Source organism: Gymnodraco acuticeps, unplaced genomic scaffold (assembly GCF_902827175.1).
Source record: "Gymnodraco acuticeps unplaced genomic scaffold, fGymAcu1.1, whole genome shotgun sequence".
NCBI lineage: Eukaryota > Metazoa > Chordata > Actinopteri > Perciformes > Bathydraconidae > Gymnodraco > Gymnodraco acuticeps.
In genome coordinates, this window is record NW_022990947.1 from 4033315 (window position 1) to 4046453 (window position 13139).

General features: G+C 42.6%; 1 protein-coding gene across 6 annotated transcripts; it reads left to right on the plus strand.

Annotated features, from left to right (window-relative positions):
- Positions 1–21: 21 nt before the first annotated feature.
- naa35 (N-alpha-acetyltransferase 35, NatC auxiliary subunit) lies at positions 22–9550 on the plus strand. Of its 6 annotated transcripts, none has more exons than XM_034234890.1 (23): positions 22–40; positions 179–272; positions 1292–1535; positions 1889–2003; positions 2186–2260; positions 2755–2922; positions 3137–3203; positions 3317–3360; positions 3479–3529; positions 3907–3990; positions 4152–4266; positions 4510–4688; positions 4858–4917; positions 5097–5203; positions 5329–5395; positions 5704–5802; positions 6647–6825; positions 6930–7066; positions 7394–7479; positions 7564–7704; positions 7948–8070; positions 8300–8380; positions 8517–9550. In XM_034234890.1, the coding sequence occupies exons 3-23, from the start codon at positions 1297–1299 to the stop codon at positions 8574–8576; spliced, it is 2277 nt and encodes a 758-aa protein (XP_034090781.1). In that variant the 5' UTR covers positions 22–40; positions 179–272; positions 1292–1296; the 3' UTR covers positions 8577–9550. The 6 variants fall into 6 exon arrangements, with proteins under 6 accessions (XP_034090781.1, XP_034090784.1, XP_034090783.1 ...); XM_034234893.1 differs by having other exon boundaries at positions 29–272; positions 1289–1417; positions 1502–1535; XM_034234892.1 differs by having other exon boundaries at positions 29–272; positions 1292–1417; positions 1502–1535.
- Positions 9551–13139: the final 3589 nt, after the last annotated feature.

The window sequence follows — 13139 nt, forward strand, 5'->3', positions numbered from 1 at the left end:
GAGAGTTCGTTTCTCTGCTTGGTTTTCAGCTAAAGCGCATGTATAAGACAAACACATCACAACTTTCCCAAAAATCTAACATTGATATAGTTGTATATCTCTACTGGCAATGTTTCAATCTATACATTCTTAAGGGGGCTTGAATAGCATTATAACAGATAAGGACTACATTCCCCAGGTTGACAGCGGCTGATGACGTTTAATGTATGCGCCGCTCTGTACAGTCGCTGAAGAGATCTTTTTTAGCTACATGGTTAATACACAACAATAAGGTACGTTCTCGTTTACAATAACTGTCTTTATAATATCAGTGCACTTGTTTTGTATACATAATACAACGGAATAACGTGCTAAACTGATGATATCCCAGCACCGTTCATAAGAAACATCCACTGTGGAGAACATTAGCTTGCTAGCACACGGTATTTCAAGATACTTTCAGACGTTATTGTACTCATTAAAGTGTTGTTGATAATGTTGACAAATAAGCGGACAGATCGTTACTCTCGTATATTATATTTTTTGTAGCTAGCGAAGTTATTTTGCTCTTAACCAGATGCCTCCAATGTAACAATAAAGAAAATGAATGAATATCTTCTGTGACCTGTAATTACTCTACCTACAAATGATATAAGGTCAAACAATGTGCAGTGTCATAGTAGCCCCTACCCTAGCTCAGTTAGTACACCTTAATTAAAATGTTATTTTGCTTATATTTGATGGTGGTTGTAAAAACATTATGTAAATAAAAATCAGTCATAGAGTAATGGTGTTTTTGAACTCCCTACTTAGCCATCATAGTACTTCCTAACATGTTATTGGTTTAAATTGCTGATACTTTTCACTGCACTCAAGCGTGCCATTTACACTTTATTAGGCTGCAATTTAAGATCGTCCTGTCAGTTCTCAGAGCCTACTATAATATACTGCCTGTTCAGCTTTATAGGAGCAGAAGCATGAACATAAAGATTCATTTAAGTCTGTTCTCATATTTATTTATTTATTTATGTCATTACAGGCGAAACAATTGATGTTGGGTTTAATATGTGAATATGTTTAAAGGGGGACCAGCCAAGTGTTTGCCATCTAATATCCAGTAGAGAACGTGAATGAATGTAGTAAACGACTATATGGATGCAAATGTGTGTTTTTTAGATTATGTTGGAATGTATGGAAAGCAACAATGCTATGTTAAGGCTCTGAAATGGCTCTTCATTTCAGTGTGGCACTTGATTTGAGCCAATCATCCATTGAACTCTTTGTTCTATATCTCTTTTCTTCTCTTAAGTAGTCACCATGGTGATGAAGTCAGCAATTGAGGATGATGATGCCGGCTGGGGGCTCGGCATCCCAGAAAAGATGAAGAACAATGCCAACTGGGTGGATATTACACATGAATTCAAGGGCGCATGTAAAGGTACAAGTTCCGCTGGTAATTGTTTGTGTGTTTTGTATGCAGTTGTGAAAGGAACTGACTTGTCCACCTGTTTTATTTATGCAGAGTTGAACCTTGGAGAGTTGCTTCATGACAAACTGTGAGTAGGACCAATTGTTTTTTTGCCTGTCACAAAAAGTTGGCTCAGAAAACACTTTAAACATACCACTGCATGCTTGCCCTCCCAATTAAATGTAACAGATTTTTAGAAGGAGTTTTCAAGTCTGAATACTGTTTCAGAGACTTCATAGCATTGACTAAATGAATATCAATAGAGAGAGACGTGTCACACACAAACAGTGATAATAACAAAACATGGAATTCAGTACATTTCTTCAAAGGAAGAGTTTAAATTTCCCATTTTATTTATGCTCCAGCTATTGAATCTGTAGGATTTGTTGAACCTTTGTGCACATACAAAACAGACACTAAATGTATTGTCTATGGTGATAGGTTTGGCCTTTTTGAGGCCATGTCAGCCATAGAGATGATGGATCCTAAGATGGACGCAGGAATGATTGGAAACCAGGTCAACAGGAAAGTGCTCAACTTCGAACAAGCTATCAAGGTACGGTACCGCTGACCTCTCACGGCTGTGTAATTACAATAGGAATTAAGACATAAAGCGAGATTAAATGTACAACTCTGTTTGCATTTTCTACTTTTAATATTTATATTTGTTTTAAATAAACAATATAATTAACCACCTAGGTCAAAGTCATTTGTATTGCTCTCTTGTATTTGTTCAAGGAAGGAGCCATTAAGGTGAAAGACCTTAGTCTTCCTGAACTCATCGGGATCATAGACACATCTTTCTGCTGTTTGGTGAGTTTCTCTTTTTCTAAACATTGGGGGGTTTTCTGTGAATGTAAAAGCTTTTAATTGTTCTGACCCTTGAAGAACAAATGTTGTGTTTAGAGTAACTCCCCTCCACAGACCCACAAACAAAAAGTGAGTTACGGGTTAATGTTTTATTCAATGGCACTGATGAAGTCATTCTTACTCGTTACATTTCTTTATGAAATGTTGTTGAATTTCGTGAGATGTAGTGCACAAAAGAAATCTGTGGATTCGATATAATGTCAAATATATATTTGTCATTCTACATGAAAATACTCAAATGAAAATATAATGAATTAATGACCACCAAATCTCGTAGTTTATAGCAAACTTTTATCTTTTGAACTGATAAACAATGAACTGATTAAAAAGTCAGGAAAATGTTATGACATTATATCCATTTAAGCCCATTGTATTGTAGATCAGCACTACTGCAGGAAACCCTGTACTCATGTGTGCATGTTTGTGTGTATTCCTAGATCACATGGCTGGAGGGCCACTCACTGGCGCAGACTGTGTTCACCTGTCTGTACGTCCATAACCCCGACCTGATCGAGGAGCCCGCCCTCAAAGCCTTTGCCCTGGGCATCCTGAAGGTGTGTGACATCGCCCGAGAGAAGGTCAACAAGGCTGCTGTGTTCGAGGAGGTAAGCTACTTTCTGACTTCCTGCCATTTTACCAGAATGTGGAAATGTTTGAGTTATTGGCTTTTACAAGTTAATCTTTCTTTTAATACGTTTCTGCTTTGCCTTCTATTGTATATTTGTAATATATTGAACAGTGTTAAAGTTGCAATTGATTGATGAGTCAGTGTCGTATTAATAAGTAACAATACTAATTGACTTTGTATCTATTTTGTAGGAGGATTTCCAGGCCATGACCTATGGTTTCAAGATGGCCAATAATGTCACAGACCTGCGGGTGACAGGTAAGAGTAAAGTGTTGTAGTAGATCATAAAGTCCACAGCTCCACTTATAATGATCTCATTGCAACAATGGTGAGTTAAAAACTAATCCCTCTTTTGTTTGTTTTCTTCCCAGGTATGCTGAAAGATGTGGAGGATGAGTTACAGAGGAAAGTTAAGGTATTTGTTTTCAGCCAGTTTAATCCAAACTCATTTCCATTTGAATATTGCTGAGAAGAATGCTAGAGTATTATAGTATTAAAATAGTAATATATTGGTTTATCTCTTTCTGCTTTAGAGCACACGCACCCGTCAGGGTGAGCAGCGGGACCCTGAGGTTGAGCGAGAGGTACGTTTTTTTTCTGAAAACTCAAAACGTGTTTCAAACCCATGTGGTTGCAGTTTCCACATAAATTGCATATGACTACAAGTTGAAATTCAGAATATGTCTCTGCTCTTGATTAGTTTAGCCTAGTATTCCAACATTTCAGACACAAAGTAAACCTATAACCCTCCCTCTTAATCTATGCCTGTTATATTTCCTTTTCCTTATTCTGTCCATCAGGGTGGGTACTAGATTTTTTCTGGGTGGTCAAAATATAACTAAATGCCAGCCTTTGTCATTCGTTGTGCCTTGTAAAGCTTCAAAGACAAGCTAGAAATATGTTCATTAATAGTGTTGCATGTACGCATGAGCCTGTTTGAATATTCTCTCTTTTTTTCCAGCATCAACAGTATTTGGCCCTTTTCAATAGAATCAAGTTTACACGCCTTCTACTGACTGCACTCATCACCTTTACCAAGAAAGAGGTAATACACACACACAATGTATAAGTTAATGCCTATCACGTGGTTTATAAAATGTTGTTCTGCGTAGTAGCATTGAAGAGGATTGTAATAACTTGTATGTTTAGTTGGTAATTTTCTTCTTTTGTAAAGTGAGTTTTTGCTTACCGTTGTATCTTTATCAGACCAGTTCGGTAGGCGAGGCCCAGAAGCTTGTGGTCCAGGCAGCTGACCTCTTATCAGCCATTCATTCCAGTATTCAGCACGGCATCCAGTCCCAGAATGACACTACCAAAGGAGGTAATACACACACACACACACACACACACACACACACACACACACACACACACACACACACACACACACACACACACACACACGTGTATCTTCTCTACCTTAACCCATCTCCACACAGAGCTACAACACGTTTGTTAAACATTTCTACTTCCACTCAAAATAGCTGAGGCAGCCTCTAAGCTAAGGGAAGATCTTTTCTTAATGTGTTTTCCCTTTGTTCTGTTTTGCTTGTGTCTATATCAGACCACCCCATCATGATGGGTTTTGAGCCCCTGGTCAACCAGAGACTGCTTCCGCCTACCTTTCCTCGCTACGCCAAGATCATCAAGAGGGAGGACATGGTGGCGTACTTTAGCAAACTCATAGACCGTATCAAGACCGTGTGTGACGTGATCAGCACCACCAACCTGCACGGCATACTGGTGAAGCCTTTTTTGTGTTTGTTTTATTGCTTATGTAGTTTGAAATGAAATGCTATCTGGTTTTTTCAGTGTTCATCATTCTATATATGTACATGCTTTGAAGGACAATATATTTGATCTAAGCATTCATTCAAAATGTACCAAAATAGTTTTTGTCTTTTATTTTCAGGACTTCTTCTGTGAGTTCAGTGAGCAGTCTCCCTGTGTGCTCTCCAGGTCTCTACTCCAGGTGACTGAATAATTACTTTTTGTCTTTTTCCGACAGAGAGATGTATTGACACTTGCACACAGTTTTTGTAGTTTGTATACTTGTACACAATTAATAGAACCTTAAGATACTAATATACAACCATAAAGTACAAACATATCAGTCTATGAGAACTAACATGATTGTTTTTCTAAATCCAGACAACGTTCCTGATTGATAATAAGAAAGTATTTGGGACGCACCTGATGCAGGATATGATTAAAGATGCTCTGAGATACTTCGTCAGCCCTCCTGTCCTCTCCTACAAGTAAGTCTGTCATTGGAGTGATTAGACACTTGACATGCGAGTCGTTTAATGTCATTTATTTTCAAGCTTTATTTTGCCCCAGGATGATCTGTCTCAAGCTTATTTGTCGTATTGTCTCTCTCCAGGTGTTGTCTGTTTAACAACCACCAGGCAAAGGATTACATCGACTCCTTTGTAACGCACTGCTCCAGGGTATGTTACCTTTACTGTTCAAAGCAGTACTATAAGAGGCTTCTACTTCTGAATACATTTGTTTCAGTCGTCAAATCAAAGGGAATGATTTAGGAGGAGAGGTGTACAATTGTTCACAGTTTAATGGCCGCTGCTGTAAAGAAAAGGACACAGGTCATTTATGCGATGATATAACTTCTAGCTATTTTGGAAGTTGGTTGTAACACTGAAGGATAGGCTAATTTCTCACCAGCCCCATGATATAAATAAGCAGGATGTGAAGCTGTGTGTTTATTCATTTGTTGTTGTTTTGTCAATTTTCCCTGCAGCCGTTCTGCAGTCTGATCCAGATCCACGGCCACAACCGCGCCCGACAGAGAGATAAGCTGGGCCACATTCTGGAGGAGTTCGCTACTCTGCAGGACGAGGTGAAGGCCCGCTGTTTTCTCTTTAGTATTCGCCTTCATTCCTTTATTTTAACGATACTTTAACAAGACACCGCCATAGAGTGCCACAGTGACACCGAAAGTAAGTTAGCATTTTACTACTTCCGGTTCCTTCAACAAAAAAGCAATGCAATCTCTCCATAGGATTTTGGAAAATAGCTGTAAATAAGAGACGGATCACGTTTTGTTCTACGACATTAAATACATCAGGTGATTTTTGAAGAGTTTACGTGTCTGAAAAACGATGGTTGTTACCAAGTGGCTGAATAGGACTACAGTAGTTGTCCAGGCCGTTGTACGTCATTACACCGAACACGTAAACACTCCCGCTAAGTTTGTTTTTCCCCGTGTTCTGCTTGAAAGCAAGTACCTGCCTCCTGCAAACTGTTAAAACAAACGCTTCAACTTGTACACTTTTGAATCTGTAGTTTTGAATATGGATCTTAAGTTGGCGTGACGTTGAAGCAGCGACCCTGCTGTAGTTCGTTTATAGCATAACGTTAGCATTTTGCTTCTGGCGACTAGATTTATGATTAGAAAATTATAAAAGTTGGGTAGACATGTGGATATTATCCGGCTGAACAAAACGTGATCCGTCTCTTAAATGTGTGTCAACCACAGACCTTATTTCGAGCTATTTTCCCAAATCCTATGGAGAAATTGCATTGCGTTTTTGACGAAGGAACCGGAAGGAGTTTACTTCTGGGTTTTAGGACGCGTCACTGTGGCACTCTATTGCATTTGTGCCACACAAGTCAGGCATTGACACTGTACCTACGCTGATGTTGTAAGTTATAACCCTACTAATCCATTCTTCTTTCTTCAGGCAGAGAAAGTGGATGCAGCGCTGCACAGCTTGCTGATGAAGCTGGAGCCCCAGCGGCAGCATCTAGCCTGTCTGGGTACCTGGATCCTCTACCACAATCTGAGAATCATGGTCCAATACCTGCTCAGCGGCTTTGAACTGGAGCTGTACAGCATGCATGAGTACTACTACATCTACTGGTGAGAGAATACTTTATTAGCTGGTACCTCTAGAATCTCTCTACAGCATGCACAGGTGCACTTTGAACCCCTGAGGTTTAATAAGTGTGTGTTTCCATCTGTAGGTACCTGTCGGAGTTCCTTTACGCGTGGCTGATGTCCACTCTGAGCAGAGCGGACTCCTCTCAGATGGCTGAGGAGAGGCTTTTGGAGGAGCAGGTGAAGGGACGCAGCAGCAAAAAGATCAAGAAGAAGAAAAAAGGTAAGCTCTACTGTCGCCTGAAGTTTGTTCTCAGTGTATGATTAAGATAGATAGATAGATAAATACGTTATTGATCCAAATGTTGGAAATATTTTTTTTTACAGAAGGAGCATCAGTGTGTTCAGACATAAAATAAAAAATAATTAAATAGTGGAGCAGAGAATTTACAAAAAATAAAATAAAATGAAAAATATTATATCAAATATAAACAGTATAACAATTCTTAAATATAACTATTAACTATATTAACCAAACATATTTGCACATTTTAAATGAACAAGTGTGATTTTCCTGTAGTGAAGGTGCTTGTCTTATAATGAATTTAAGTCTTGTTTTCCTCTGCAGTTCGCCCTCTGAGCAAAGAGATCACCATGAGCCAAGCGTACCAGAACATGTGTGCTGGCATGTATAAGGTAGGACATCGGCACTGAATTTTGACCCCTCAACTCCTTTCTTCACACCCTGCAGTAACATCCAACCTCTGTACCTCTCCTCAGACCATGGTAGCTCTGGATATGGACGGGAAGGTTCAAAAGCCTCAGTTCGAGCTGGACAGCGAGCAGGTTCGCTACGAGCATCGCTTCGCCCCCTTCAACAGCGTGGTCACCCCCCCACCTGTGCACTACATACAGTTTAAGGTACTTGGTTGGTGTTGATGCACTTCATCCAGCAGGCTCTCATTTTCTGTCCCCCTTACTTCAAACACATTTGTATTGTTCTTTCTCCTTAACACTTCTTTTGGTGTGTCCCCTTTTCTTCTTAATATTCGCATAACCCTTCCTTTTTTCCCCCTTGATTTACTTTTGATTCCCTTTGTCGGTCTTGCACTTCCGTCTTTTTCTGCGCGCTCTCTCTGACTTTTCCCTTCTTGTGTTTTTCAGGAGATGTCTGATCTTAAGAAGTACAATCCTCCGCCTGGCTCCACGGACCTTTACATGGCCGCCAGCAAACACTTCCAGCAGGCCAAGCTCATCCTAGAAAATGTGCCCAGCCCAGACCCTGAGGTCAGTAAAACAATAAAACTTCAGTTGTTAGATTCCCCACATTCTTAAACATAAAAGTAATTCTTAAAATGTATACCTGAAAATATGTTCTACTCGAGATACAAAACAGTTAGTATTACAGCCTTTAAACATTTATTTATAAACATAGCAGCCTCATTTTTAGGGGTCACAAAACTCCAGTTTTTTTACTTTTCTCAACTATCAATAACCACTAATTGATTGACTACAGGTGATCCGAATACTGAAGGTGGCCAAACCCAACATTGTAGTTACGAAGCTCCTGGCTGGGGGGCACAAGAAGGACGCCAAGGTAACAAACTATTCACATTCCCTGGTGTTTAATTTTTGGTTATTTGGATTTAAATTGTGTTTACTCTAGGTGCATTGTGATAGGTTGATCTTAATGGTGGTCAATGTGAAAACGTTGTTCCTTTTTGCTTCCCCAGGTGCTCCCAGAATTTGACTTCTCTGCCCACAAGTACTTTCCTGTGGTCAAGATCATCTGATTCTGCACTGCGGGATGAATATGAAGAGCGTCACCTTAAAGATCATCAGCCACAAAGACTGAACCCTCACCTGTGTGTGTGTGAAAAAGCCCTGCTCCAGTCCATGTCTGAACAATGTGTGTGTGTGATACACCCTACTGTAAAACTGTGATGGAGTGTTCGATACACCCGATTCTTTTTTTTCACACGAATGAGATGAAACCAGAACTGAGAAAAATCACAACTGGACTGAAATGACTGCATCATCTTTTTCTATGCTGCCTCCATAACAGTTTTGTGAAGTGCACATCATTGGATCGCATGAACCCTTCATATGTATTTATGTGCTTATCTGAATGAAATGGTTGAGTGTGAAAGGACTACCGTATCCTGTTTTCTTTTGTACTACGCTCGCTACATGCGAGTACTAGATAGGCATCAGTTCAAATTGTAAAACAGACAGGAGATACAGCAGAGAAGAACCCCTCAAAATTGTTATAATTGTGTCAAGCATAGTAACGTTGCAACAAACAAAAGATCTGATTATCACGTTTACAGTAACGGGAGACCATATTTTTTGGGAATATTGAAATATGTCCTCTGTCAAAACCTAATTTCTGTGTTTTTAGTTTCCATCTTAGAAAATGCAACATAACTTTCTAATTCAGACATTACATTTATTATATTAATTTAAGGGAACATTAACAAACACAAACATTTGAAGACCCTGCCAAAAATATATGGTCCATAAATATCTGAAAATAGATTCTATGTATAAAAAAGTAATAATGATTTGCTTATCTCTCTTTGGCAACAGCTTTTTTTCTCTACGAGAACCACTAGCCTCATCATTTAGTTGTGAAAACTGTAATGTTCACTGATGCATTTTTGGTATTACTGCCATGTACACAGGTTAAGTATACATGTATACATGTGATTGAACTTTTTTATGTTCATATTACAAATATGGTTACAATAAATCCCTCTTAAAACCATGTCTCGGTAGTGGTTGATCGATCATCAATAAAGTATTTGATTATTTAAACCATTCACAAATGTGTTCAACATTCAGAATAAACAAAAATAAAAGCAAATTTAATCTGCAAAAAAACAAAAAAGTAAATCCAATTTATAAAAATCAAGAATGTATTTTGGCTCCAGAAAGGAAATGGGACATTTAAAAAAACAAAACAGGCAGACAACATTATCTGACAAATCAAAGTATTGGATGTAAAAAAAAAATGCTGTTTCAGATAGCAACCTCAAAAGACACTTCCACATAAATTAGATTTCACCAGTGGTCTGACCAGGAGTGCTGATGTGCGACAGGTTTGGACACTCCGTTACAAAGTGTTTCCAATAATCTGCCGCAGGGTAAAAACCAAAATAACAACTTCCCCACACTAAGCCTCGACGCCTCCTTAGCAAAAAACACAATATGTAAAATGAATGATATTTACGCACTAGCCCACGCATGAACTCTAACAAAGTTATCAAGTTATTAAAAGGCTTCAACCTTTCTAAAAATACGTGTTACTTGGGTTGGGCGTTGCAAGGAAGACTTGTTTTAACAGCTTTTTCATTTAAAACATAACATAATAAAACTGATATGTACGTGTCTGCAAAGCTGCCCTTGGATTTAAGTCTTACAAATAATGAACAATCTATGTATATATGCTTAGATTTATCTTATTCTAAACTATAAAATAAGTATTAAGTCAACCTGCAAAATAGTTTGCATTTGGTTTATTGACTCCGTCTAACCCCCCCCCTCAATGTTAAACTCATAGTGACGGAGAATTTTGCCGGGATTAAATCATTTGTCAAAAATTATCTACTGAAGGACTTTGTACTGAAATATCCTTCTCAATACATTACAGAGAATGTATGTGTCAAACATAACACACGCATTTAGTTTTAAATAACTGTCAAGTCCTCAAATATATATTTATAAAATATATATAAAAACTGAACGACACCATCTTATCTTAATATTTGGTGAGACGCTAAATATGTTAGTAATGTGCTTTTGCTTTCAAAATAAAAAGTTTCCAAAACATCTGCATCATGTTAGGACATGTTTATTATTCATGGGGATCATGCGGTCCACAATGTCCAATATATGTATATTGTAGTGCCGTGAAAAGAGAGTCGGAGGCGGTGTATTAAGAATGGAGTTCCAATCTTTATTATCCATTACTTCAGAGAGGTTAACACATGCACTGCTCTGCCATGATGAGCTAGCAGGAATGGCAGCTAAAGCTACAGGTGTTCCCCACTAAAGGGTCCGTGTGGCAACACAATAAGCAAGGTGAATTATGTCCAATAACGTGTCACCACACAAGCCCCCCCAGAATTCACACATAAACAAAATCAGCATGGCGGGGAGGAACGACACGCCGACCCCCACGACTCCTGAGCACGGGAGTCGGAAAAGTGACTCCCGCCTGTGCGGCCCCCGGAAGGGGAGGGACCGGGACAACAGGTCTTAAATCCGTGACAGGGGACGAGGCCGGGGGGCGGCCCCGTCGCGGAGGTCGAGCCAGCACCACAGGCTGGTCCAAGTCCAGGTGAGCAGCCTTCACCCGGTCCACCGAGACGTGCTCGGCCTTGCCACCCAGGTCGACCACCAGGTGCTTGTCCCCGTGCTCCAAGACCTGGAAAGGCCCATCATAAGGGGGCTGCAGGGGGCCTCTGTGCGCATCGTGCCGGATGAACACGTGCTCCGCCGAGCGGAGCTCTGCGGGAACCTGGGACACCTGAGTACCGTGCTGAGTAGTAGGGATCGGAACAAAGGCCTCAGCGGCGTCACGCAGGAAAGCCCGCTGGGCCGACGCCGACCAGGGAGCCGATGCATTTGGGAGGAAATCCCCCGGAACTCTCAGCGGCTGACCGTAGACCATCTCCGCTGTAGAACACTGCAGATCTTCCTTAGGTGCGGTCCTCAGGCCCAGCATCACCCAGGGCAGCTTGTCGACCCAGTTACCGTCCGTAAGGCCGGCCTTGAGGGCCGCCTTCATGGAGCGATGAAAGCGCTCGCAGAGACCGTTAGCCTGAGGGTGGTAAGCGGTAGTCCTGTGCAGCTTAACCCCCAAACCGCCTGCCACAGCGTTCCAGAGCTCGGACGTGAACTGAGAGCCCCTGTCTGAGGAAATGTCTGACGGGGTGCCAAAACGACACACCCACGTTGCAATGAAGGCCCGGGCAACGTCTGCGGCTGATGTCGAAACGAGCGGAACCGCCTCCGGCCAACGGGTCGTCCTGTCCACCAAGGTGAGGAGGTAGGAAAACCCCTGAGAGGAAGGCAACGGACCAACCAGGTCAATGTTGACGTGATCAAACCTCCTCTCAGGCACCAGGAAACGCTCCAACGGGGCCTTCGTGTGGCGGTGCACCTTAGCGCGTTGACAAGCCACGCACTCCCTGGCCCAAGTCCTCACGTCCCTTTTCAGTCCTTGCCAAACGAACTTCGCCGCTACCAAACGGACCGAAGGTTTAACGCCGGGGTGTGACAGGCCGTGCACAGCCTCGAACACAGGACGCCTCCAGCTGGCAGGGACGACAGGCCGCGCCAGGCCCGTAGAGACGTCACACAGGAGAGTAATGCCCGCGTCGCCGAACACCACGTCCTCCAAGCGCAGCCCCGCGCTCTCCACCTTCAGGGCCTGGACGCCGGGATCTGTGACCTGGTCTGCCGCCATGCGAGTATAGTCCAGGCCCAACTGGACGGCACCGATGACGACCCTGGAGAGGCAATCAGCAACCAGGTTCGACTTGCCAGCCACGTGCTTAATGTCCGTAGTGAACTCCGATATGTAGGACAGCTGCCGCTGCTGACGTGCCGACCAAGGCTCCGCCACTTTTGACATGGCAAAGGTGAGCGGCTTGTGGTCGACAAACGCCGTAAATTCACGGCCTTCCAGCATGAAACGGAAGTGCCGCACGGCCAAATAAAGTCCGAGGAGCTCCCGGTCAAAGGCGCTGTATTTGCGTTCTCTAGGCGTCAGCTGGCGGCTGAAAAAGGCGAGCGGCTGCCAAGCGCCCTCCACCCACTGCTCGTGCACTGCGCCGACCGCGTAGTCTGACGCGTCCGTGGTGATGGAGATGGGAGCCGTAGATGATGGGTGTGCCAGCAAAGCCGCCTGAGCCAACGCGGTCTTGACCTCAGCAAAAGCGCCGTCCGCCTCTGCTGTCCAGTCGATCTCCTGGACGGGGGTCTTGCCTTTCAACGCTTCATACAGCGGCCGCATGATGTGTGCGGCCCGGGCGATGAAACGGTGGTAGAAAGTCACCATCCCCAGAAACTCACGGAGCGACCGGGCTGTGAGCGGGCGAGGAAACGCCGCAACAGCCTCCACCTTCGCTGGCAGAGGTGTCGCACCGCCCTTGGTGACGCGGTGCCCCAGGAAATCGATGTCCGACACCCCGAACTGGCACTTTGCAGGATTGATGATTAATCCGTGTTCGTTGAGCCGTGTGAAAAGGGCTCGGAGGTGGGACAGGTGCTCCTGCACTGAAGCGCTGGCGACGAGTATGTCGTCGAGGTAAACAAACACAAACGGCAGGTCCCGCAGCACCGAATCC